Genomic DNA, 27,111 nt, shown 5'->3' on the forward strand with positions numbered 1-27,111 from the left:
ATTTCCTTTTTGGATTGTTCACTGCTAGTGTACAGGAACACAAATTTTGCATGTGTGTGTGTTGATCCTGTACCTCACCACTTTGATGAATCATTTATAAGCTCTACTAGTTTTTTGTGTGGATTCCTTTGGATTATCTATAAATAAGACCATGTCATCTGTAAACAGAAATAGTTTTACTTCTTCCTTTTCAATTTGAATACCTTTTATTTCTTCTTCTTGCCTAATTGCTTTGGCAAGAACTTATGATACTGAATCGCCATGGTCAAAGTCCACCGGACTGAGAACAAGAAGAAAAAAAAAAGGAAGGAAAGGGTGGGGGGAAGTAGGGAAGAAAAGAAAAAATATATATACTAACATACAGATAAAGCACCTACACACACACACACACACACACACACACACACACACACACACACAAAACAAAACAAATGAACAAAAAAACAAGGACAAACAATGAAGTGCATTGCCTCTCTACAGGTCTTGTTATGTACTGGTGGGAAGCCAGAAATTGCTGCTTCTAAGGTTGAAACCTAGGATGGTATCGCTGCTTGTCTCTTGGAGATCCGCCAGATCCTAAAACATAAACAGAGAAAGAAAAAAATACAACAAAAAGAAAGGAAGGAAAGGAAAAAGAAAGAGAAAAAGAAAAAGAGAAGAAGTGCACTGGCCTTTTATATCTCTTCTGATGCTGGTATAAGGCCAGAAGATGCTGCTTCTGAGAGAAACTGAGGTTAGCACCTGTGCTGGCTGGCCCTCAGGGATCCACCAGACTGAATTCAAGAAAGAATAAGAAATACCTGTCCAATGAAAATATGCAATGGGTCTTTAAGTCCTATTGATGCTGATGTGAGGCCAGAAGCTGCTGCTGCAGAAAAGGCTGAAACCAAGGCCAGAGATTAGGCTGTGCCCTTAGGGATCTGTCAGACAAGGAAACACCCACCCACAGAAGGGGAAAAAAAAAGAACATAAAAAACACTAGTTCTTTACATCTAGGTGGATGCTAATAGGAAGCTGGGAGTGCTGCTGGCCAGAGGACCGAAATCAGACCAGCTTCTGCACTGTCCCTCACAGATCCCACAGTCTGACCTTGACCTTCAAACCCAACTTTTAGAGGAGGAGGTTTCCTTTGTCAGCCCTGGATTTAGCTCGCTGCTCCTGGAATCTGGGCTGCATCGCCACAGCTGCAGCCATTTCCACAGCTGCTGCCACGGGGCTGAGAGTCGGGGGGAGGAGGGGCTGGACACTGGTTCAGGTTTTCACTTACAAACCTTGAACTCTCGGCAGCCTCTCACTTTCTCTGGCACTCTTGTAGTTGTTCTAAATGTCCATTCTGTTCCAGACTTACCACCTAGTTCATCGCAGTCTTCTTTTCCAGCTCTGATTTCTCTAACAGAGGCAGCAATTTGTAAAACTTCCTACTCCACCACTTTGTGCCTGTGCTCTCCTAAGGTGTGTTAACTCAGGAAGGGTGGACTTTCGTGTAGGGTACAAGACATCAGCATCATCTGTCGAAGAGCCCCTGCCCTCCCCACTGAAGTGGCCTGCCATCTATTACATGTGTGAATCTGCCCCAGACTCTTCATTCTGTTTCACCAGACTATTTGTCTTTTCCAGTACCAAACCCTCATTCATGAATTACTATGGTTTCAAACCAAGTTTTATTTGTTTTAAAATAAAAATTCCCCTACATCTAGTTGGGGGAATTGTTGCTATTCTTTGTTATCTCCTTATTCTTTTTCTGCAGAATTTTCTTGGTTATTCTTGGCCCTTTGCTCTTCCATGTGAACTTTAGAATCAGCTTGAATTCCAAGCAAAACACTTTTGGGATTTTTGACCTAAATTGTATTGAATGTATAGAATAATGTTAGTAGCACTGACATCTTTAACAAACAGATCCTCCCATCCTTGATAAAATATATGTCACCACCTAAATAGGCCTTCTTTTACGTAGTTAACTTTTTTATTAACTAAACTCATTCTCTATTCCGGGTTCATTAGTTTCCCCCTAATGCCTTTTCTGTTCCAGGATCCAAAATAACACTGCATACCATATAACATTCAGTTGTCATGTCTCCTTAGCATCTATGGGCTGTGACAATTTCTCAGAATTCCCTTGTGTTTGATGACTTTGACAGATCTGAGGAGTACTGGTCAGCTATTTTGTAGAATGCCTATCAATTTGGGTTTATCTGGCGTTTTTTCTCAAGGTTAGAGCAAGGTTACAGGATTTTGGGGAGGAAGATCCAGGCATATCTTAGGAAAGCTACATGCTGTCAACATGATTTGTCACTGTTAATGTTAGCCTTGATCACATGTGTAAGGAAGAGTTTGCAACCTTTCTCCATTGTGAAGTTATTTTTCCCTCCCTTTCTACAGTATATTCTTTGGAAGCAAGTCACTAAAAGGGTTGCACAATTAAGGGGTGTAACGTTATGCTCCATCTCCTTGAAGGGGGAGTATCTACCTAAACTAGTTGGAATTCATCTATTTGGAAGATTTGCTTATGTTTATTTAATCATTTATATCAGTACGGACTCATGGACCTTTATCTTATGCTTTGGGTTATAATAAAAAAAACTATATTGTTTATTTTATTGCTCATATAGTTCCAGTTTTTGTCACTGGGATCTTTTTTGATTACATTTTATAATTTTCTCCATAGACATCTTACATATGCTTTGAGGGATTTATTTTGGTATTGTAAATAAAGCCTTTTTTGAAATAATCTCTTTTACTTGTTGCCAATATATAAGTATAATTGAATTTTATATAATCTTACATACAATTTTTCCGAATTATTTTTCAAAGTGGCATAACTGAATTTCTTTTTTTATACTTTAATAATTTATAGATTTTCCCAAATTTTTATCTGTAGACTCTCATATTTTTCAGTGAAAAATGACAGTTTCCTCCTTTCAAATCCTTCTACTTTTAAATTCAGGTTTCTTGTCTTATTGCTAGAACAACCAGTTAAATGATAAGTAAAAGCAACACTGGTGAATATCTTTGTTTTTGATTTCTAAAAGAATCCTTCTGTTTCACCATCAAGTACATTTGCAGTGGGGTTTTGGTCAATACCCCTTATCAAGTTCTCCTCTATTCTCAGATAGGTATGAATGTTTATCATGAATGGGTTTTGAATTCCATGAATTTTTTGAAAAAACATTTCATATCTGTTAAGATGGTCATATGGTATTTCTTTCTAAAATGTTAAAATAAAAATTACACTAGCAAATGTTCTAACATAAAATCATTCTTGCATTCCTTGAACAGTCCAACTTGACCATGATGAATTATTTTTTAATTCACTACTGGATTTGGTTTTCTAATATTGTATTTAAAACTCTATGTTAATAAATAATATTGCCCTGCATTTCTAGTGCTACACTGTTTTGCTTTTGCTTCAAAGTTGTCTAGCTTCATATAATAAGTGTTCTCTGAAACACTGTGTAACATGGAGATTATCTGTCCTTTGACTGCTTGGAGGGACTTGACTGTAAAACAATGGTATCTGAACCTCGTACTTCTTTGTTTTCTATGGAACAACTTAAACTTAGAGAAAAGTTGCTATTTCAGTCCAGGGAACTTTTTTCTCCCCCTGAATCCTTTGAGAGTAAGTGGCTGACACCCCCAGATACTTTATTAGGCATTTTGTACAAATGAGGACATTCTTTAAAACCACACTACCATCAAAATCAGGAAGTTCATACAAATACATTATTCATCCTCAGCCCCCATTCACGTCTCATCTTTTGTCCTTTAATAAACTTCTTTATGTAAAAAGTCCTATTCAGAATCATGTATTACTACGAATTGTCATGGCGCTTTAGTCTTCTGCTTTGTGGAACTGCTCCTCAGTTTTTCCTTGACTTTCTTGGGTTTGACAGTTTTAAAGATTACAAGCCACCTATTCAATAGCATGTCCCTTAGTTTGGGATAGTCTAATGGTTCTTTATGATTAAATTCAGGATATGCATCTCTGGAAGGAATATCAAAGAAGTGATGCTGAGTTCTCGTTATTCTGATTCGTTGGTGATGAACAATTTCAACTGTCCCATTACTGATGATATTTACCTTGATCACTAAATTAAGGTGATATCTGTCAGGATTTTCCACACTATAAAGATATTCCTTCTCCTAGTGTAATTAATAATATATTTTGCGCAGAGATACTCCGACACTGGATAAATATCCCATTCCTCATGAAACTTCTAAATTTTGTAGTTACTAATTTATCTCAGCATGAGTTTATGGTTTTCTCTTTTATATCCAAAAGTATATCTATTTCATTAGTAATTTCTTAGAATCAGCTTTTAGCTTTGTTTATCTTTTCATTTTATCTCATTTTTCCTACTTCATTATTTTCCGTTACATCTATTTTTTCCTTTCTTTAGGTTTATTCTCTTTTTCAAACTTTCTGAGATGGATACTTAATAATTATATGTCTTTCCTTGTTTCTAAAAATTAATTTATTACATGAATTTCCTTATAAGTGTTACTGCATTCCAAAAGTTCAGACATTACTCAATTCTCAATGTTTTATAATTTGCAGTATGTTTCTCTTTGACCCATACGTAGTTTTTAAAAACATTTTTTATTGTGAAATATAACATTTACACAAAAAAGCAATAAATTTCCAAGTACACTGTAACAAGTAGATATAAAACAGATTTCAGAGTTTGGTATGGGTCACAGTTTCACAATTTTAGGTTTTTCCTTCTCACGCTACAAGACACTGGGGACTAAAAGAAATATCAATATGATTCAGCTGTCATATTCTTTTGTTAAATCCTAACTTCTCTGTTACAGCTCCTCCTTCTCTGGGTATTTGGGCTAGGCCTATTCTAACTTTATGTTGGAAAGGGGTGTCGATAATATGGGATAGGGGGATGGAACTAATTGATATTTTTGGAGAGGATGGCCCCTCTGGATTTCAGGGCTTATCTGGAATAGGAACCCATGTGGAAGTTACAGGTTTCTGTAAATTAATCTTAGTGTGTGAAACTTTTGAAGCATCTCAGATAAAGCCCTAGATATTTTTTAGGGTTAATAGGAATGGCTTTGGTTGGGATTTGGTAAACCATGGTAATTAGCAGTATAAATCTGTTCTAGTTTGCTAGCTGCCAGAATGTAATATACCAGCAACAGAATGGCTTTTAAAAGGGGAATTTAATAAGTTGTTAGTTTACAGTTCTAAGGCCAAGCAAATGTCCCCATTAAACAAGTCTACAGAAATGTCCAATCTAAGGCATCCAGGGAAAGATACCTTGGTTCAAGAGGGCTGGATGAAGTTCAGGGTTTCTCTCTCAAGTGAGAAGGCACATTGGTGAACATGGTCAGGGTTCCTTTCTCATCTGGAAGGGCACAAGGCGAGCATGGCATCATCTGCTAGCTCCTTCTCCTGGCTTCCTGGTTTCACGAAACTCAGGGAGGCATTTTCCTTTTTCATCTCCTAAGGTCGCTGGCTGGAGGACTCTGCTTCTCGTGGCTATGTTGTTCTGCTCTGCTCGCTCTGAATTGCTTATTCTCCAAAATGTTTCCTCTTTTATAGGACTTCAGAAACTAATTAAGACCCACCCAAATGGGTGGAGACATGTCATCACCTAATCAAGCTTAATAACCACTCTTGATTAAATCACATCTCCAGGTAGATGATCTGATTACAGTTTCAAACATACAGTATTGAATAGGGATTATTCTGCCTTTATGAAATGGGATTTTGATTAAAACGGCTTTTCTAGGGGACATACATCCTTTCAAATCAGCACACTAGCTGAAGTTTGCATAAGCAGCCTCCAGAATAACCTCTCGACTCTATTTGAACTCTCTGAGCCACTGATCCCTTATATTGTTACATTTCTTTTCCCCCTTTTGGTCAGGAAGGTGCTGTCCAGCCCATGGTGCCAGGGCCAGGTTCATCCCTGAGTCATATTCCATGTTGCTTGGGAGACTTTCACCCCGGATGTCATGTCCCATGTAGCAGGGAGGGTAATGATTTTCCTTGCAGAGTTGGGCTTAGAGAAAGGGAGGCCACATCTGAGCAACAAAAGAAGTTTTCTAGAAGTATCCTAGGTATAACTATAGGTAGGCTTAGCTTCTCTGCTATAGAAATAAGCTTTACAAAAGCAATCCTCAAGATTAAGAGCTTGACCTATTGACTCGGGACTCCCTAATGTTTGAAACAGTATCAGGGATTACCACAGTGGTGAAGCTAAATAGTTCCAAATTTTTAATCTCATCCCTCAAGGGACTTTGTTAATACATTAAAAAAATATATTTTCATTGAGACATATCTATACACGTACAGTCCAACCACATTATACAATCTATACACGTACAGTCCAACCACAATACAATCAATAGCTCACAATATCAGGAGGTTGAGCTGCGGTGAGAGGACTAGGGGCTCCGTTTTAAGCTGCTTCCTTGGCACTGGCATCACTGCCTTGTGTTCCTGGTGGGGAGCAACACTCCTTTGTCTTCTCTGCCCTCTAACTGGGAAGGACCAAGGCTTCAGCACTCTGGCTTGCTCAGAAAACTAAGTGTCACAGACCCCTCCCCTTTTGAAAATTTTACTACTATTATTAACTTCCTTATAATAGAAATAAAGTTTGTACTCGGAGTTTAACAACGACAACAACAAAATACACATAGTTGTGTATTTGTCACCGTGATCATTTTTAGAACATCTGCATCATTCCAGAAAAAGAAATAAAATGAAAAAAAGAGAACTCATCTATCCTTTACCTCTTACCCCTCACTCTCATTGACCCACAGTATTTCAATCTACCCAATTTTTACCCTTTATCTCCCCTTATTATCTATTTATTTATTGTCCTCTTTTTTTCTTTTTCTTTTTTTCTTTTACTCATTTGTCCATACTCTGGATAAAAGGAGCACCAGATACCAATCACATGGTCACATTGTAAAGGCTATATGGCTATCAAGCCTTCCACAAGAATCAAGGCTACTGGAACACAGTTCAACAATTTCAGGTATTTCCGCCAAGCCACTCCAATACACCATAAACTAAAAAGGGAATCTATATAATGGATAAGAATAACCTCCAGGATAACCTTCTGACTCTGAAATCTCTCAGTTACTGAAACTTTGTCTCATTTCTCTGTTCCCCCTTTTGGTCAAGAAGGCTTTCTTAATCCTATGATGCTGGGTCCAGACTCATCCTAGAGTCCCGTCTCACGTTGCCAGGGAGATTTACACCCCTGGGAGTCATGTCCCATGTAGTGGGGAGGGCAATGAGTTCACCTGCCAAGTTGGCTTAGGGAGAGGCCACATCTGAGCAAAAGAGGTTCTCTGGGAGTGACTCTTAGGCATAATTATCAGTAGGCTTAGTTTCTCCTTTGCAGGAATAAGCTTCGTAGGGGTGAGTCCCAAGATTGAGGGCTCAGCCTATGGAATCGGTCGTCCCCACTGCTTGTGAGGATATTAAGCATTCTTCAGATGAGGAAGTTTAATATTTTCTACTTTCTTACCAGTCCTCCAAGGGGACTTTGGAAATACTTTTTTCTTCTCTGTCCAAATTACTCTGGGATATATCAGGGTATCACACTAACCTGTACAAACCAATAAGATCCTATGTCATATTCAGGATTCCATGTAATTATGGTGTTCAAGGAAACTGACCATACAAGTTAAATTAGATAATGTGCTACCCAAAATTTAAACTTTGCACCAAATAAACATCTCTCTCTTTGGTCTAGCATAGAGGCTGAAGTTTGTAAATATGGGCCAAATCATTCTTTACCCAGTATTCTGATTTACCTTAGTCTCATCTAGATCAGCTTCATTCATATCTCTAGACGAAGTCTGATTACTTTTTCAGATTTTTAACAGTTGCTGAATAGGGTAATGCTGACTTTCATAGCTTCTGTGCTCTAACTCTGAGTTTCAGGTGTCACATAAATACCCAAACTTTCAGGGAATGACCAGGTTATATACAAATAGCTTAGTAACTCAAAATTTAGAAATATCAGTTACAACTCCTAAATATATGATGTCTTCCTGTTAAATACAGAACATCTAGGAACCTTTACAATAGGTCCCAACCTGATAACTCATGCTCATGACTTCAATTCTCTGAGTTTGTATATTATAGTTAATCCATATGAGTGAGGCATGATAATATTTGTCTTTTTGTTTCCGACATTTTATTCAACATATTGTTCTTAAGGTTCATTCACCTAGTCACATGCCTCACAATTACTTTTTAATTTTAATCTGCCCACATACTCGGGGATGTATCTGGGTATTACATTAAGCTATACAGTACTGTAAGTCCTCATTTCCATTCTGAACTCCCTGTGTTTGGGTTGGTTAAATGAGCTATCCAAACAGGTTGAGTCAGATTATGTGCTACAGAAAATTTGAATTCTGGTCAAAATAAACCTCTCTTCTTTTGGTCTCATACAGTAGGTGAAGTTCTAAAATATAGACAATGTCCTCCTTACCCCTGCATTCTGATTTATGTTAGTCCTGACCCAACTGGCTTCATTCTTACCTCTAATTGAAGACTGATCTCTTTTCTGGTTTAACAGTTGTTACATATAGCAATGCTGACATTCTGAGCTGCAGAAATTCAACACTGAGCCTTAGATGTTGTTGCCAAACAGGTTGCCAAAGTTCCAGAGAGATACCAGGTTATACATATATCACAGCATCTCAAAATCTAGAAATAACATTTATAGCTCCAGACTAAATGTGACTGCTATAAGAGCTTAGAATCTAGGCCCCAATTTTCTTGTATTTTCTAAAAGAGACCATACAATAGTTGTTCTTTTGTTTCTGGCTTATTTTGTACCACATAATGTCCCTAAGGTTCATTCACCTTGTTGCATGCCTAACAATTTCATCCCTTTCTGTAGCCACACAATATTCTATCATAGGTATATACCACAGTTTACCATTCTACTTCTCAGTTAATGTAGCCTCCAGCCACCTCCATCCATTGGGCATCATGTATTACACTCAAAGTCGATAATTCATGTCTCACATTATTCTCACTTAGTTGTACAATCATCAACACTCTCAATTTTAGACAATTTTTGTTGCTCCCAAGAGAAAAATAACCAATAAACACACCCTTACCGAATAGAAACTCCAAACCTCCCCTTAACTCTTATCTTCCCACCCCATTCCCCCAATTATTTATCCCTGGTATTGCTGTGGGAATGCTGATGTCTTCCTGTTAAATACAGACCATAGCATGCAACAGCTTTCCTCCTACATCCCTCTATTATTGACTCCTTTTTACAAGATTCATACCTTTGAAGTAGTTCATGTAAGAACTTATTTATATTTGTAGTGATAATTGGTGGGATACATGGCTCTATACAACCCCTTTCAATCATGTTCACCTTCAATACACCCATAGTAATTTAGAAGTGTATTTTTTAGCTTCCTAATGCAGAGGAGGGGGAAAGAGAAGTTGCTTATCTTTTTCTTCATGATTTCTAACTCAGTTGCTTCCTGGTCAGAAAGAGGGTCTGTATCCCACAGGTTCTTTTATATATGTTGCTTTGAGGCCAAGTTCATTCTTTGCTTTTGTAAATGCTCCATGGTTTTTGAAAAGGGAAATCATTAAATGGAAGGCTATTTATCTATTAATGAAGCTTGTTAGTTGTATTGTTCAAATCTTTTAAAATTTGTTTGCTTTTTAGTTGCTTGGTATTTTAGCCTACCACTATGATTGTGGATTTGTACTTTCCTCCTCATATTTCTGTCAAGTTTGGCTCTATAGATTAAAAAAAAAAAGCATTCTATTGCTTTTTCTTTTTTTTTTTTTTTTAAACCCCAAGATTGGGGGCTCAGCCTATTGCTTTGGTTGTCCCCACTGTGGAATTCTCCTCTTGGGGGAGTTGAATTTTCCCCCTTTCTCACCATTCCCTGAAGGGACTTTGCAAATACTTTTTTTTTTTTTTGCCCTTTTTTTTTGTTTGTTTCTTTTTTTTTTATTAATTAAAAAAAGAATTAACAAAACAATTAGAAATCATTCCAATCTACATGTACAATCAGTAATTCTTAATAACATCACATAGTTGCATATTCATCATTTCTTAGTACATTTGCATCGATTTAGAAAAAGAAATAAAAAGACAACAGAATAAGAATTAAAACAATAATAGAAAGAAAAAAAACAAAAAAAACAAAAACAAAAAACCTATACCTCACATGCAGCTTCATTCAGTGTTTTAACATAATTGCATTACAATTGGGTAGTATTGTGCTGTCCATTTCTGAGTTTTTATATCCAGTCCCGTTGTACAGTCTGTATCCCTTCAGCTCCAATTATCCCTTCTCTTTTTTTTTTTTTTTAATTAACGGAAAAAAAGAAATTAACCCAACATTTAGAGATCATACCATTCTACATATGCAATCATTAATTCTTAACATCATCACATAGATGCATGATCATCATTTCTTAGTACATTTGCATTGGTTTAGAAGAACTAGGCAACATAACCGAAAAAGATATAGAATGTTAATATAGAGAAAAAAATAAAAGTAATAATAGTAAAATCAAAACAAAACAAAAACCTATAGCTCAGATGCAGCTTCATTCAGTGTTTTAACATGATTACTTTACAATTAGGTATTATTGTGCTGTCCATTTTTGAGTTTTTGTATCTAGTCCTGTTGCACAGTCTGTATCCCTTCAGCTTCAATTACCCATTGTCTTACCCTGTTTCTAACTCCTGCTGAACTCTGTTACCAATGACATATTTCAAGTTTATTCTCGAATGTCCGTTCACATCAGTGGGACCATACAGTATTTGTCCTTTAGTTTTTGACTGGATTCACTCAGCATAATATTCTCTAGGTCCATCCATGTTATTACATGGTTCATAAGTTTATCTTGTCTTAAAGCTGCATAATATTCCATCGTATGTATAAACCACAGTTTGTTTAGCCACTCTTCTGTTGATGGAGATTTTGGCTGTTTCCATCTCTTTGCAATTGTAAATAATGCTGCTACAAACATTGGTGTGCAAATGTCTGTTTGTGTCTTTGCCCTTAAGTCCTTTGAGTAGATACCTAGCAATGGTATTGCTGGGTCGTATGGCAATTCTATATTCAGCTTTTTGAGGAACCGCCAAACTGCCTTCCACAGTGGTTGCACCCTTTGACATTCCCACCAACAGTGGATAAGTGTGCCTCTTTCTCCGCATCCTCTCCAGCACTTGTCATTTTCTGTTTTGTTGATAATGGCCATTCTGGTGGGTGTGAGATGATATCTCATTGTGGTTTTGATTTGCATTTCTCTAATGGCCAGGGACATTGAGCATCTCTTCATGTGCCTCTTGGCCATCCGTATTTCCTCTTCTGAGAGGTGTCTGTTCAAGTCTTTTTCCCATTTTGTAATTGGGTTGGCTGTTTTTTTGTTGTTGAGATGAACAATCTCTTTATAAATTCTGGATACTAGACCTTTATCTGATATATCATTTCCAAATATTGTCTCCCATTGTGAAGGCTGTCTTTCTACTTTCTTGATGAAGTTCTTTGATGCACAAAAGTGTTTAATTTTGAGGAGTTCCCATTTATTTATTTCCTTCTTCAGTGCTCTTGCTTTAGGTTTAAGGTCCATAAAACCACCTCCAGTTGTAAGATCCATAAGATATCTCCCAACATTTTCCTCTAACTGTTTTATGGACTTAGACCTAATGTTTAGATCTTTGATCCATTTTGAGTTAACTTTTGTATAGGGTGTGAGAGATGGGTCTTCTTTCATTCTTTTGCATATGGATATCCAGTTCTCTAGGCACCATTTATTGAAGAGACTGCTCTGTCCCAGGTGAGTTGGCTTGACTGCCTTATCAAAGATCAAATGTCCATAGATGAGAGGGTCTATATCTGAGCACTCTATTCGATTCCATTGGTCGATATATCTATCTTTATGCCAATGCCATGCTGTTTTGACCACTGTGGCTTCATAATATGCCTTAAAGTCAGGCAGCGCGAGACCTCCAGCTTCGTTTTTTTTCCTCAAGATGTTTTTAGCAATTCGGGGCACCCTGCCCTTCCAGATAAATTTGCTTATTGGTTTTTCTATTTCTGAAAAATAAGTTGTTGGGATTTTGATTGGTATTGCATTGAATCTGTAAATCAATTTAGGTAGGATTGACATCTTAACTATATTTAGTCTTCCAATCCATGAACACGGTATGCCCTTCCATCTATTTAGGTCTTCTGTGATTTCTTTTAGCAGTTTTTTGTAGTTTTCTTTATATAGGTTTTTTGTCTCTTTAGTTAAATTTATTCCTAGGTATTTTATTCTTTTAGTTGCAATTGTAAATGGGATTCGTTTCTTGATTTCCCCCTCAGCTTGTTCATTACTAGTGTATAGAAATGCTACAGATTTTTGAATGTTGATCTTGTAACCTGCTACTTTGCTGTACTCATTTATTAGCTCTAGTAGTTTTGTTGTGGATTTTTCCGGGTTTTCAACGTATAGTATCATATCGTCTGCAAACAGTGATAGTTTTACTTCTTCCTTTCCAATTTTGATGCCTTGTATTTCTTTTTCTTGTCTAATTGCTCTGGCTAGAACCTCCAACACAATGTTGAATAATAGTGGTGATAGTGGACATCCTTGTCTTGTTCCTGATCTTAGGGGGAAAGTTTTCAATTTTTCCCCATTGAGGATGATATTAGCTGTGGGTTTTTCATATATTCCCTCTATCATTTTAAGGAAGTTCCCTTGTATTCCTATCTTTTGAAGTGTTTTCAACAGGAAAGGATGTTGAATCTTGTCGAATGCCTTCTCTGCATCAATTGAGATGATCATGTGATTTTTCTGCTTTGATTTGTTGATATGGTGTATTACATTAATTGATTTTCTTATGTTGAACCATCCTTGCATACCTGGGATGAATCCTACTTGGTCATGATGTATAATTCTTTTAATGTGTTGTTGGATACGATTTGCTAGAATTTTATTGAGGATTTTTGCATCTGTATTCATTAGAGAGATTGGTCTGTAGTTTTCTTTTTTTGTAATATCTTTGCCTGGTTTTGGTATGAGGGTGATGTTGGCTTCATAGAATGAATTAGGTAGTTTTCCCTCCACTTCGATTTTTTTAAAGAGTTTGAAGAGAATTGGTACTAATTCTTTCTGGAACGTTTGGTAGAATTCACATGTGAAGCCGTCTGGTCCTGGACTTTTCTTTTTAGGAAGCTTTTGAATGACTAATTCAATTTCTTTACTTGTGATTGGTTTGTTGAGATCATCTATGTCTTCTTGAGTCAAAGTTGGTTGTTCATGTCTTTCCAGGAACCCGTCCATTTCATCTAAATTGTTGTATTTATTAGCGTAAAGTTGTTCATAGTATCCTGTTATTACCTCCTTTATTTCTGTGAGGTCAGTAGTTATGTCTCCTCTTCCATTTCTGATCTTATTTATTTGCATCCTCTCTCTTCTTCTTTTTGTCAATCTTGCTAAGGGCCCATCAATCTTATTGATTTTCTCATAGAACCAACTTCTGGTCTTATTGATTTTCTCTACTGTTTTCATATTTTCAATTTCATTTATTTCTGCTCTGATCTTTGTTATTTCTTTCCTTTTGCTTGCTTTGGGATTAGTTTGCTGTTCTTTCTCCAGTTCTTCCAATTGAACAGTTAATTCCTGCATTTTTGCCTTTTCTTCTTTTCTGATATAGGCATTTAGGGCAATAAATTTCCCCCTTAGCACTGCCTTTGCTGCATCCCATAAGTTTTGATATGTTGTGTTTTCATTTTCATTTGCCTCGAGGTATTTACTAATTTCTCTTGCAATTTCTTCTTTGACCCACTCGTTGTTTAAGAGTGTGTTGTTGAGCCTCCACATATTTGTGAATTTTCTGGCATTCTGCCTATTATTGATTTCCAACTTCATTCCTTTATGATCCGAGAAAGTGTTGTGTATGATTTCAATCTTTTTAAATTTGTTAAGACTTGCTTTGTGACCCAGCATATGGTCTATCTTTGAGAATGATCCATGAGCACTTGAGAAAAAGGTGTATCCTGCTGTTGTGGGATGTAATGTCCTATAAATGTCTGTTAAGTCTAGCTCATTTATAGTAATATTCAGATTCTCTATTTCTTTATTGATCCTCTGTCTAGATGTTCTGTCCATTGATGAGAGTGGGGAATTGAAGTCTCCAACTATTATGGTATTTGTGTCTATTTCCCTTTTCAGTGTTTGCAGTGTATTCCTCACGTATTTTGGGGCATTCTGGTTCGGTGCATAAATATTTATGATTGTTATGTCTTCTTGTTTAATTGTTCCTTTTATTAGCATATAGTGTCCTTCTTTGTCTCTTTTAACTGTTTTACATTTGAAGTCTAACTTGTTGGATATTAGTATAGCCACTCCTGCTATTTTCTGGTTGTTATTTGCATGAAATATCTTTTCCCAACCTTTCACTTTCAACCTGTGTTTATCTTTGGGTCTAAGATGTGTTTCCTGTAGACAGCATATAGAAGGATCCTGTTTTTTAATCCATTCTGCCAATCTATGTCTTTTGATTGGGGAATTCAGTCCATTAACATTTAGTGTTATTACTGTTTGGATAATATTTTCCTCTGCCATTTTGCCTTTTGTATTATATATATATCATATCTGACTTTCCTTCTTTCTACACTCTTCTCCATACCTCTCTCTTCTGTCTTTTTGGTTCTGACTCTAGTGCTCCCTTTAGTATTTCTTGCAGAGCTGGTCTCTTGGTCATAAATTCTCTCAGTGACTTTTTGTCTGAGAATGTTTTAATTTCTCCCTCATTTTTGAAGGACAATTTTGCTGGATATAGGAGTCTTGGTTGGCAGTTTTTCTCTTTTAGTAATTTAAATATATCATCCCACTGTCTTCTAGCCTCCATGGTTTCTGCTGAGAAATCTACACATAGTCTTATTGGGTTTCCCTTGTATGTGATGGATTGTTTTTCTCTTGCTGCTTTCAAGATCCTCTCTTTCTCTTTGACCTCTGACATTCTAACTAGTAAGTGTCTTGGAGAACGCTTATTTGGGTCTAATCTCTTTGGGGTGTGCTGCACTTCTTGGATCTGTAATTTTAGGTCTTTCATAAGAGTTGGGAAATTTTCAGTGAAAATTTCTTCCATTAGTTTTTCTCCTCCTTTTCCCTTCTCTTCTCCTTCTGGGACACCCACAACACGTATATTTGTGCGGTTCATATTGTCCTTGAGTTCCCTGATACCCTGTTCAAATTTTTCCATTCTTTTCCCTATAGTTTCTGTTTCTTTTTGGAATTCAGATGTTCCATCCTCCAAATCACTAATTCTATCTTCTGTCTCTTTGAATCTATCATTGTAGGTATCCATTGTTTTTTCTATCTTTTCTACTTTGTCCTTCACTTCCATAAGTTCTGTGATTTGCTTTTTCAGTTTTTCTATTTCTTCTTTATGTTCAGCCCATGTCTTCTTCATGTCCTCCCTCAATTTATCGATTTCGTTTTTGAAGAGGTTTTCCATTTCTGTTCGTATATTTAGCATTAGTTGTCTCAGCTCCTGTATCTCATTTGAACTATTGGTTTGTTCCTTTGACTGGGCCATATTTTCCATTATTTGAGCGTGATCCGTTATCTTCTGTTGGCGTCTGTGCATTTAGACAGATTTCCCTGGGTATTGGATCCAAAAGTTTGGAAGATTTTTCTGTGAAATCTCTGGGTTCTGTTTTTCTTATCCTGCCCAGTAGGTGGCGCTTGTGGCACACGTTTGTCTGCGGGTCCCACCAGTAAAAGGTGCTGTGGGACCTTAAACTTTGGAAAACTCTCGCCGTCCTGGGGGTTCGCTAGCCGAAGCGGCTTGAGCCGACCCGGGGTCCGAACGCAGGGAGGGTTGCTGGTCGCCGCAGCCAGGGAAAGAGCCCGTCCGAATTTCCTAGTCGGCCCTGGGCAACAAGCGTGGCGGGAGGGCGCCAGTGGCAGCGGCCCGCCCGAGAGAGTGCACGTTCCCCGGGAGTCACGGGTTTGGAAGGGGCCTCCCCCACCCGTCACCGTTCTCCACGGCCTGGGGGTTTCCGATCCAATTCTCTCAGTTGGTCCGGGGGCTGCGCGTGGTGTGGGCGCCAGCCGCCTAGGTTTCAGGGGACCGCCTCTCCAATTCTCCCAGCCGGCCTGGGAAGGGGGAAGGGAATAACTCCGGCCACTTGCCACCCCGCCCGGTAAGGCCCGCGCGCCTCGGCGATCTCACCCGAGCTGCTTCTCTCAGCCAGCCAGCCGTTCCAGGATGGGGTACGCTGTCTTTTTTATCTCTGTTGTGGCTTTGGGCGCTTTCTGTATCGTTTCTACTCCCCTAGTAGGTGTCCTGGAGAAGAAACTAAGATCCGTGCGTCTTACTAAGCCGCCATCTTCCAGGAAGTCTCTCTATTGCTTTTAAAGCTATACATGAGGAGTTTGCAAATTTAGAATTCTTATATCTTCCTGGTAAATTTTTCCCTTGTCACTAAGTAATGACTACTGTGAATCATGGCCTTTGCACTGAAGTCTATTTGTCTGATATTAATACTCAATACTTACTTTATTGTGGACAGTACCTGCCTGACAAATAGTTTTCATTTTAAAAGTTTCAACTTTTCTGTGCCTTTATGTTTTGTGTGCCTATTGTTTTATTCACTCTGACAATCTTTTTTCTAACTGGAGAGTTCATTTATCTTATTATGATTACTGACATAGTATTTGGATTCACCTCAACTGTGTTTTGTGCTTTCTTTTTACCAAGATTACTTACGTTTCTTTACACACCCTGTTCTTTCCTGTCTTCCCTGGATTTATTTTCTTTATTCTCCTTTTACTGTCTACAAGCTTAAATTCTATACTTTATTTTTCTTTCTTGTAAAGGTAACCCTTACAATTTTTCTTTACTTGGACAATACTGATATTAAAAAAAAATTATGATAACATATTTAACACAAAATTTCCCATTTTAATCACCTTCATGTATATAATTCAACGAAATAAGTTACATTCATAAAATTGTGCTACCATCCCCACTACTTGCTACCCAAAGAGAAACTGTGTAAACCTTTATAGTTTTAACAAACGTACTTAAGAAAATCTAAAGTTAATCACTATTTCTACCTTCCTACAAAATAAAAGCTCATAGACTCTGATGTTAGTTACTTCCCTCCTATCTTATTGTTATCTTATGTGCTATGTAATTTTTGATGTCTTTCATACTTTATCCAGTCTTTCTAGATGTCTTGTAGTGGGAAGGTTTTCAGATTATTTCATAAGCAATGCTACTGGAAGTGGAAGGCCTCACGTATTCTTCACCCTACTACAATTTACTTTCTTCAACACTGAGCCAAAATTGTTTTCAAAGTTACAAATGACGTCCATAATGCTAAATTTAGTGGTCAGTTTTAGTGCTTGTTTTGAGCAAGCTCTCTGAAACACTTGACAATGCTGACCACTTCTCCATGAAATCGTCTTTTCTCTTTGCTTCTTTAACCCAAAATGCCCCTAATTCTCATCCTACCTCTTTGGTCATTGCTTTTTGGTCTCCTCTACTTGCTCCTCCACTCCTACTCCTATGTACGCTTCATCTATATCCTCTAGACATTTCCATTCTCTTCCATGGCTCCAAATACCATTTATACACCAATGCCTTCTAAATTAGTATCTCTGGCTCAATTCTCTCTTCTGATTCACAAAACCCAGTGCCCTCTGAACATCTTCACCAGGATGTCTTGTTCCTCCAACTTAACAGGCCATCTTCTTTCCCCTAAGTCTGTTCTTCCTTTAAATGCTTCTATCTCAGTAAATGGCCTAAACATTCAGCTGTCATTCAAAACAATCTCTTGGGACACATTCTTGAGTCACTGTTCTCTTTCCACCACCACAGCCACCAGACACCAAAGCTTGTCAAGTTTGACTCTGAAATAAATCTCGAATCTGTCTACTTGTGTCATCCGTCTGCACCTACTCTAAACTCAGCCACCAGTGTCTTTTCCCGGAACACTGTATGAGCCTCCTAATTGCTCTCACAGCAGCCCTTTTTCCTTCCCACCAGTCTGTATTCCAAACCACAGCCAGAGTGACTTTTCTAAAGCGTAAATCTGATCATGTTCCTACTCTAAGTAAACCCTCCAAAGGATTCCTGTTGTTCTCAGGGTGAACCCAAATTACTTATCATGGCTTCCAAGGCCTTCCCAGATCTGTCCTCTCCCTATGCAGATGGGACCATTCCTTCCTTGACCTCTTCTCAGCCTCAGAGGGACCTGGGGTGGGGAGTTGGGATGCTTTTTTCCCTGTTATTGTCTCAAAATCACCACCCTCTCTCTTAACTCCCCGTTTCCTACCTCCTTTTTCCCAGCTCACTCCCCTGCCTGCTTCCAATGGCTAACTTCTTGCTCGTCAGATTTTTAAGATTAAATTCTACTTCTTCAGAGAAGCCTTATTTGACTTCCTAAACTGGGGCTAGATTTCCCTGTACTTTGCAGATTTCCCTTTGGATCATATATCATGCTTGAAATTACTTGTTTAGTATCTGTTTTCCCTACTGGACTGTAGATAGCATGAGGGAAGGTAGTCCTTGTCTATGGCCTCTAGTTACCATACCCCTCAGTGGCTAGCAATACCTAACAGACAGCAGGAGCCCAAGAGATGGATGTTTTGTATCAGTACACATGTGGCTATATAAATGTCAATTAATGAACAAAGAAATTAAATAAAAAATTCAGCTTCTCAGTAGCACTAGTCACATTTCCAATACTCCATAGCTGTATGTGGCTAGTGGTAACCAGAGAACATTTCCATCCCCACGGACAGTTCTATTAGATAGTGCTGGGATAGGTGACGCCCAAATGAACGTCTGAGTATGAGAAGAGCAGAGCGAAGAGCAAAGTATGAAACATCAGGGAACGTGTGGGAAACTGCTCAAGAGTGAGTCAGGGTGGAGCAAAAGAGAGACAGGTAAGGACAAGGTCATGGGAGGACTGAAGTTCTGCTGAAAGTAAGAGGTTTTAGGGAAGGAAATCAAACTGGGATGGGGGTGTCTGGGCCAGATGTGCATTTTACCTACTTTACACGATGGGGAATGTAAGCCTGGAGGCAGAAGAAACAATTAAGGGGTTGTTGAAATAGTCTGGGTGAGAAGAACCAGAGCCAAGGGAGAGGTGGAGAGGAAGAGTTGGAGGAAGCAGCAAAACTCGAGGGCTGACTGGATACAGGGCTGGAGGGTGGTGCCACCCAGAGATGAGGAGAAGCAGGCCTCATTTGGGAGGGAAGGCTGAGGTGGGGAAGAGGGGGGTGATGATGAATTCCATTTCGGATACATTACGTTTGAGGTGTTAATGGGGTGAAGTGGATATAACCGTTGACCATAAAACTGAGGCTCAGAAAAGAAGTAAAGCTAGTGATGTAGACACAGGGATTATCAGAAAACAGGGGCTACTTAATATCATCTCCTTGGACTAGATCACCTGAAAAGAAAGGTGAGCAGGGGGCCAAGGCTGGAGCCCCCACAGAAGAGCAATATTTAAAGATGAGCAGGGGAGAGGACCAGGATGTGTCATTTATGAAGATATCCAAACTATTTTTTTTAGCCATTTTATTCTTTGGACCTATACAATCTTCTGGAGGTAGCAACGTCAACACATTTCTATTTGCTATGTTAGGTTTGTTTGTTTGCTACAAGCTCCCTGATGTTTGGCCAGGGGCTGCCTGGTTTGGAATCTCTTGTGCCTAACTGTGGGATCAGATGATGTTCTGTGAGACGCCACCTATCTGAGCCGGGCAAAGGGTCTTCTTATCCAGAGGAAGAGAGAGGGGATGACAGCCCTGTGCCACCCATGTACCTTGATGGATGCTGAGGAAAAGCCATTTGATATTTGCCTCTGCAGGTAAAATGGAGCTGGCTCTACCCTGAAACGGGAAAGATCCCAGACTGATCAACAGGAACCTTGAGTGCTCTCCTCGAAGGGAACAGCCAGAGCTCATTGACAACAGGGAAACAGAAGGTCAACAGCAACTGTTTGACCCGGTTCCACACAGAGGGGACAAAATAGAGAGGAGAGCTGTGAGCCTGAATTCCAATAAGAATGTTAACAAGTTTTCTGATACCAATTAATGCTGCCAGAAAGTACTGCCCCAGGCTATAACGTTGTTCTCAATATGCTTTCTATTAGTTCTAATTTACATTTTTCCTTAAAAGTCATTAAACTTGTCAGGTAACCCAGCAACTAACTTAGAGTGATGATCTCTTTTTATTCACTCCTACCCCTCTAAAGCAGAATTTAATTGGTTTATGATTTACTGGTACTTACTGATTTCATCCACATTTTTAAGAAATTTTTGCAAGTCTTTCTCTTGATCCTCAGCCATTGTAGATCAGAATCCCTGAGGGAGGCAGCATAAACGATGAAAATTAATAAGAAAACACTAAACAGAATTCGTCAAGCTCATTAGCCTTCTAAAACTAAGAGCCAAGTGATAATTTTTAAGATGGATTTCTTTTTACAAACGCAATGAATAACAGCATGCTGACTGCTGTTTACCGCCAAGGATAGTTATTATCTGTGGAGCTATTTCTGGAAAGCTGCCAGCCCTCTCTCCACTGGGGAAATGTCCCTGAAGAAACGACTCCCCAAAACCAGCATCGGTTGCTGTGACCCGGGGTCCTGGTGTGGAGGCTGGGGTGAGAGCCCCTGACCCAGTGCCAGGGAGAGAGAAGGATGCCATCACCTAACTTCCACCCTGACAGACCCCTCCCTGCAGTTGTAAGAAGCTTTGCCCTGGCCTTCTGACAAATGGAGACTGGTTGCAATTTGCATCTTGATGTTCGTACTTGTTTAAAATGTAAGCCTTTGGCTTGTTTCTGGGGAGTGAAGAGAAGCTACAATTTCACTGAAGGGATGAGAGCTAATTTCTTCTCTCCAGTTAGGTGCCTTTAGATTTATTAACTCAGTGTTGCTTCTGAGTGAAATCACACCATGTATGCAGTGGTTCCCAAAGGTTCATCCACAGACCATAACTATCACCTGGAAACTTGTTACATATATAGATTTTTTAGTCTTAGCCCAGATTCTCAATCAGTAAGGCTGGAATAGTTGACAGCAAGGTGGAGTTTTAGACATACTTCTAGTGGGTCTAATTCTCTGGTAGGTTTGGGACCCAGTACTAACGGTAACACACCTATAACTGGAAATCAGAAATCTGCCAGGCTTTCATTTCTGCCAGGAACAAGATGTGAGCACTTTCACCTCTGAGTCTGTGTCCTTATTTTCACCGATTTCCAGCTCTGTGGCCTTGGCTAAAGTCACAACCTCTGAGCCTTAGGCTTCAGGGACAACAAATCTCGAGGACTGAAGGGCTGACCTGGGGATTAACGTAAAGCACCAGTCACACAATGAGTGGCAAATGTGAGGCACCCTCACCTATAAAACAGGAGGTGGGGATGTACGTGTTCGTTGCATGATCAATAAAGCTCTTTTCAGCCCAAACATTTGCAATTCCCACGGAACCAAGGCCAAGGGAGGAACATCCATGAGCAGGAACCGACCCCTCTGCACCAAGGGCAGGGATCTACGGCCGCAAAATGCCAGCACGTGCAACGAACGCCAAGGGAAGAGGGTTAGCGTAGTACGGCACAGGAAGTGCCCGGGGCTTCACTCCGTAGGGGACTGGGACCTGCATGGCCGCGCGCGGGACCGGCGACACGCACGTCCGGCGCCGACGACGCGCACGCTCAGTCGCCCGCTCACGGCCCGGCGCCGAGGGGCGGAGCCGATGCCACTGTTGCCCCGGCAACCGCTCCACCGCGTCCACCGGCCCCTGTGCCCGCGATGGGGTCCCAGCCCGCGGAAGATACCGTCCCATCTGCTGGGAACCAAACCAGCGTCTTTTTCTCGGACCCCATGACGCCAGTCTAGGGCCAGTTCCTGGGGAAGACCCCGCAGCCACCGCGGTGCACTGACCTGAAACGCCCAGAGTCGGACAGGAAATGGCGGCGGGGGCCGGACGGTGACTGGCCCCGGCCCTGGAGGAAAGGGGCGGGGTCCAGGGATGGAGGGGGCGGGGCCATGGGCAGCGGGGCGGGGCGTGAGTTCGCGCTTGGTTTCGCCGCGAATTCCAAGGCCGGGTAAGGGACTGGGGTACCCGACGAAGTCGCTGGGAAGGGGAAGCAGCAAAGAAGTTCGGAGGGACCCGTGCTGGTCTCTAGAGCAGTGCCAAGTTTTCGCCTTCTGTTCTTCTAAAGGTGGGGGAAGGGTCTTGCTCGAACAGTTTAGTAGCTCTGGCTCAAAAGGCTGAAATTCTCCGGGGTTCTCTGGAGTGGCTTGTATGAATCCCGGTTTTATAGATTGATAAAGGTGGGCCTTGGGAGTGAGTTGTAACCAATTTGATGCTCGGTTTTCTCATCTATTAAATGAAGAAATGACACTTTCCTGTAAGGTTCAAGTCCCTGGCACCCAAGACAGTAGGAATAAGTGGCAGTTAGTATCCAGGGAATCACTGCAGGATTCAGAGCAGAATGAGACAATGGACACGTTCATTCACACTCTGAATACATGCACACACCCTTAAACAGACGCCTGTCTGTTTAAAAAAGAAAAAAAAATCAGTGGTTAAGTGGTGGGTTACCACGCATGTTTGGGCGGTAGTCCCATCTTGAGCTTAAACTGTTGTTTAGAAACATCTGGGCCTTCTTGGCGAACTTGTGGGTGTTTTATAGAAATCTGGCTAGTAGGGTGGAAGAGGCAGCCCCTGGGGACAGGACTTACGAGAGAAGAGGGGTCCAGGCAGGCTGCTAGATCCAACGCTGAGTCTGGGTATGGCCAGGTGACTGTCTTAAGGCAGACCCCAGAGGATGCATGGCCAAGCCCCACAGAGAGCAGAGGACCCATCTGATTGAAATGTCCAGAAGGCATCGGTACAAAATGTTATTAACTATTGTAGCAACTATTGTGATTAGTGTGCCTTGGAGCAGTGCTTCTGCACTTTTTGCAATATCTGAGGATCTTGTTAAAATGTGGGTTCTGGTTCAGTAGTCCTGGGGGCAAGATTCCTCAGTGACAGCTGTCTTTGGGCTGTGGACGACACTGGGTAGCAATGCACAGACACGTTATTAGAGGCTGGGGATGTAGTAGAGCAAGCTGGTCCCAAGGCGCCAGATTCAAGGAGGTAAAGGTCAATGAACAAACCATCATTTAAATTTTCACTGGGATAAGCGCCAAAAGAAGGAAAGGGTGAAAAGCAAAAGTAGCAAAGGGTGCTGTGAATGACTAGTCTGCAAATCTTGGAAATAATGTTCTCTGAGGAAGTGATGTTTAAGCCAAGACTATCTTTTCTTGGGGGGGTTGGGGGGGTGCATGGTATGAGAATCAAACCCAGGTCTCCCGCATTGAAGAGACTGTCTTTTTAAAGTTACTGTTAGGTTGGGTTATCCATCACTCCCAGGCAAAATTAATGGTAATTCATAGGGGAAGCAAGCATTCATTCCACTAATATTACTTTTAAAGGTGGACATCTAAATGCTTTCATCATAACTCTAAATAGTCCCAAATGTTAGAATACTAGCATACTACAGTCTTGATATTTTTAAATAAAGCACATTGATTTTTAAAAATTTATTTATTAATTAAAAAATTAAACCAAATAAAACATCAACATATATAATCAGTAATTCACAATATCATCACTTAGTAAGCACATTGATTTAAGGACTCTAAACATCAGAACAATTTGATATTGAGGTCATTCAACTGAAAGGCACATGAATGATATATTTTCTTTATAGCTAGGAATTATATAATTCCTGTTCTCAAAATCATATTTCCATTTTATATACCTCCCCAAATAATATCTCAATGGAGGGTATTTTTATGCTTGAACTCCTTTCATTGTTTGTCCCATCATATTTCTCTGCCACAGAAGTATTGATAAACAGTCTTTGGTAGCTTCCTTTGACCAGATACCACACTAAGAGCTATGGGCACAGCCTCTGTCCTCAAGGAGCACACAGCCGTCCAGGTCCAACAAAGAAGACAGATGCCTAAACAGATTATGAGAACTGTTGATAAGTGCAGTGATGGTCTAGTGCCTAAGGGGGTGGGGAGAGGAAGTGGTATAGCCAAGGTCCCATAGGAATAGGAATTGAAGTGCTGATATAGGAATTGGGGTGTGTGGAGCTATACAGACAGAGGGAAAGGATGAGCAAAGGTTGGGAGGCAAAAAACATTTTCTGTTTCTAAGAAAACAGAAAAATGTAAGGTGAGAGTGATGAGGGAGGAGCCTAGGGAGATAGGTAGGGACAGGACATCAAGGTAGAAACCCATTAAGTAAGAAAGTGACAAAGTCAGCAATGCAGGCGGGAGATGCTGAGTTACCTGGGGCAGGAGGGATGTGGGAAGGACATAAAGGTGGAAGCAGGTGCTTTGGGGACTATAGTTACTTAGGCTTCAGAAGAAGCTTCCACCTCAGTGATCCCGCATATAACTTCGCTGAGCCTAGCCTTTGCTCCCAAACTCCAGCCCTCTAAATCCAATGGGATAAGTAGTCTTTGAGTTTCTCGGGAGTAGGGATATTGTTTTACTTTGTCTTGGCATGCCCAGCACCTGGCGCTTATTGGAACTAAGTAAAGATTTGTTGAATAAGAAGTGAGTTAATCTCTTGTTCTGCTTGCAGGAAGACTCAATTCTAAATTATTCTAGATGGGAAAGTAATAGGGGTATTTATAGTCTCTGCCTCCGGCTTTCCAGAGAGCAAGCATTGTTGCGGTCACAAAATAATTTTTAGGGTAGCGCTCACACTAGACAGACTGATGGCTTTAAACTCTCAGAAGACCTAGTAAGCTCTGGATAGTCAATCCTTGGGTTGTCCACAAAACCTAAAGGTTACAGTTTTCCTCCTTTCCAGCACACAGTAAGGTCTCACTTTCTTACCTTTTGAAGCTAGGTATGATCAGGTGACTTGCTAGGAAGAAGTGAAGTGGACAGATGCCTTTTAAAGGCAGCATGTGACTCACCCTATGTACCCCTTCCCTCTACCCTAGCAGCGGAAGGCAGATGCTCTTTTAGCCCGAGTCCCTGATGACACATCAGGTGGGGAACAAGAGCCCTTTCTTGTTATGATCCACAAAGACCTGGGCTTGTTTGTAACCACAGCGGGACATGATCCATCACGTGATCTTCACTTGCAACAGTGACAAGGGCTGGGGATCCTGGCACAGGCTTATGTAGCTCATGACGGTTGCGATTTACATTGTGTCAGTGTCACGGCTTTCTCATGCATTTTCAAGCATGTAGAGAGAAACGGCTTTTTAAAAGCAGGGACTTGCATTTCAAATATATACCACTTCGGGAACCTTTAGGAATCACACTTTCACAACTGCTACTGCTGCCGACCTAAGTCCCTTGTGTGCTGCTTAAGCTTTTCTTTTTCTTTATGTCTTCAGTAAAAACTGGAGACTATTTGATCACCTTCCACTGTATAGTAAATCTGAGACTTGGAGATTGTTGTAAGCCAGTTTTCTTCTCTTTTACTCTCTATCATTTATTTGTATATACAATCCTAGCTCTTTGCCTTTCCTCTCTAATCATACTTTTTAAATTTAAGAGAGATCAAGAAGGATAAAACCTTTTTTCTGAGGGCAGATGCATGAGGAATAAAGGGGTCCTATCTTTGCCTGCTGGAAGTAAAGGATGTAGAGAAGGTGGGTCTGGAGCCCTTTGGATAAAACCCCCCCCTGGATGCTGGGGCTGCAACTCATTTTATAGCTTTGGCTTTAAGACTTAGAGCAGGAAGCTGAAGGACTTTAGCAGTCTCTCCATCCCTAAAGAAACCCCCCAAATCATGTTTGATCCTCCCACCCCCAATATATGTCCTTTCACTTAAGAACAAAACAAGAAAGAAAAAGCTGAAATTTCACCTCTTGTACTCCCCAACTCTTCTTGTTCTTTCAATTCCCACTTTACTATAGATGAAGGAGTAATTTCAGGATCCAGTCACAGATCTAGTCTGTGGGTCCATTAGAGGCAAACATCTTTCTTGAGATTCCTGTGCTGAATTAATGACACTGTGGTTAATGTCAAAAAAACTGAGAATAACTGACCCTCACCGAGCCACTGCCACCGAGGCAGGCCCTCTGCTCAATCTTTTATTGTCTGGGGTAGATTGAGCTGTGTTCTTAGTTTTAATCCATTCCCCTGGCTGTGAACCCATTGTAAATAGGACCACTTGAAGTTGTCATTTTTAGTTAAGGTATGGTCTTAATCTTATTACTGGAAATTTAGAGAGAAAGCTATGGAAGAAGCAGGAAGTTGGAAGTCACAGAACATGAAAGAGAAAGGAAAGGACCTCATCTATGATGGGAAAGCCAAGGAACCTGAGGATTTTCAGCCAGCCAAAACTCGGTCAGCCCCAGGAGGAAGCGAACCTCCCAGGCTCTAAAACTGTGAACCCATAAATTCCTGCTTTTAAGGCACCAATTTTGTGGCATTTGTTATAGCAGCTGGTAAACTAAGACACATGTATTATTTAACCTGCATTTTCAGCAGCCTTCACGACGTTCTCATTACCGTTTCACAGAGAAGAAAATACCATCAGGAAAGTTAAGTGTGTTGCCAGAGGCTGAGCTGAGGTGTGAACCCGGGGCTGTGCGGTCCCCCACCCCCAGCCCACCCTGCCTCAGGTCGCTGTCCTGTCTCCCGTGTGTCATCACTCCTCCCACGGGAGCTCTGCTTTGAACTCCTACAGTCCTCAGCAAGGACCTCCTTGGTCCTGTGGCTGGATAGCCCCTCATAGGCTGGTCTGAGCCTCCAAAGGCAATGGATATGTCCTTCCTGTAGCCAGAGGGGCATATCCATTAAGAAGGGAGGGTGATTCCAACAACATCCTCCTTTAGAACTTTTCTGTGGATCAGGGACTTCTCTGCCTGAAAAGGAAAGTTGGGCATTTGGTGCCAGGTAGATGCCGTGCCTGGCCAACTCTGCTAAATATGGAGCAGCACTGCCCCCGTGTGGGCGGACTGGGTATGCTGCTGGCCGAGAAAGAGACCATGCAAGTGTTTCTCCCTTAGTGAATTTATTTAATATTTGTTGGGCACCTACTACATGTCATATATTTGGCAAGACCCCTTCTATTGCTCACGCTCTGCGACGCTG

At 40.5% G+C, this 27,111-nt stretch overlaps 1 protein-coding gene and 1 long non-coding RNA gene across 7 annotated transcripts in view; one reads left to right on the forward strand and one right to left on the reverse strand.

Moving 5' to 3' along the window:
- The window catches only part of TTC12 (tetratricopeptide repeat domain 12), a 71,086-nt gene extending 49,073 nt beyond the window's left edge, over positions 1-22,013 (reverse strand). For 2 of the 4 annotated variants that reach the window (XM_077112906.1, XM_077112903.1), the window contains exons 1-2: positions 21,928-22,013; positions 20,278-20,350 (exon numbers count right to left, since the gene is read on the reverse strand). In XM_077112906.1, coding sequence (XP_076969021.1) covers positions 20,278-20,335 — 58 coding nt within the window. In that variant the 5' untranslated portion in view covers positions 20,336-20,350; positions 21,928-22,013. Of the gene's footprint in view, positions 1-20,277; positions 20,351-21,145; positions 21,329-21,387; positions 21,598-21,927 lie in introns of those variants that run through there. The other 2 variants (XM_077112904.1, XM_077112905.1) reach the window with 2 other exon arrangements.
- The window catches only part of LOC143644221 (uncharacterized), a 28,845-nt gene continuing 23,469 nt past the window's right edge, over positions 21,736-27,111 (forward strand). For 2 of the 3 annotated variants that reach the window (XR_013156560.1, XR_013156562.1), the window contains exon 1: positions 21,736-21,973. This is a non-coding gene — a long non-coding RNA (uncharacterized LOC143644221). Of the gene's footprint in view, positions 21,974-22,097; positions 22,209-27,111 lie in introns of those variants that run through there. The other variant, XR_013156561.1, reaches the window with a different exon arrangement.

This window comes from Tamandua tetradactyla, chromosome 8 (genome assembly GCF_023851605.1).
Source record: "Tamandua tetradactyla isolate mTamTet1 chromosome 8, mTamTet1.pri, whole genome shotgun sequence".
NCBI lineage: Eukaryota > Metazoa > Chordata > Mammalia > Pilosa > Myrmecophagidae > Tamandua > Tamandua tetradactyla.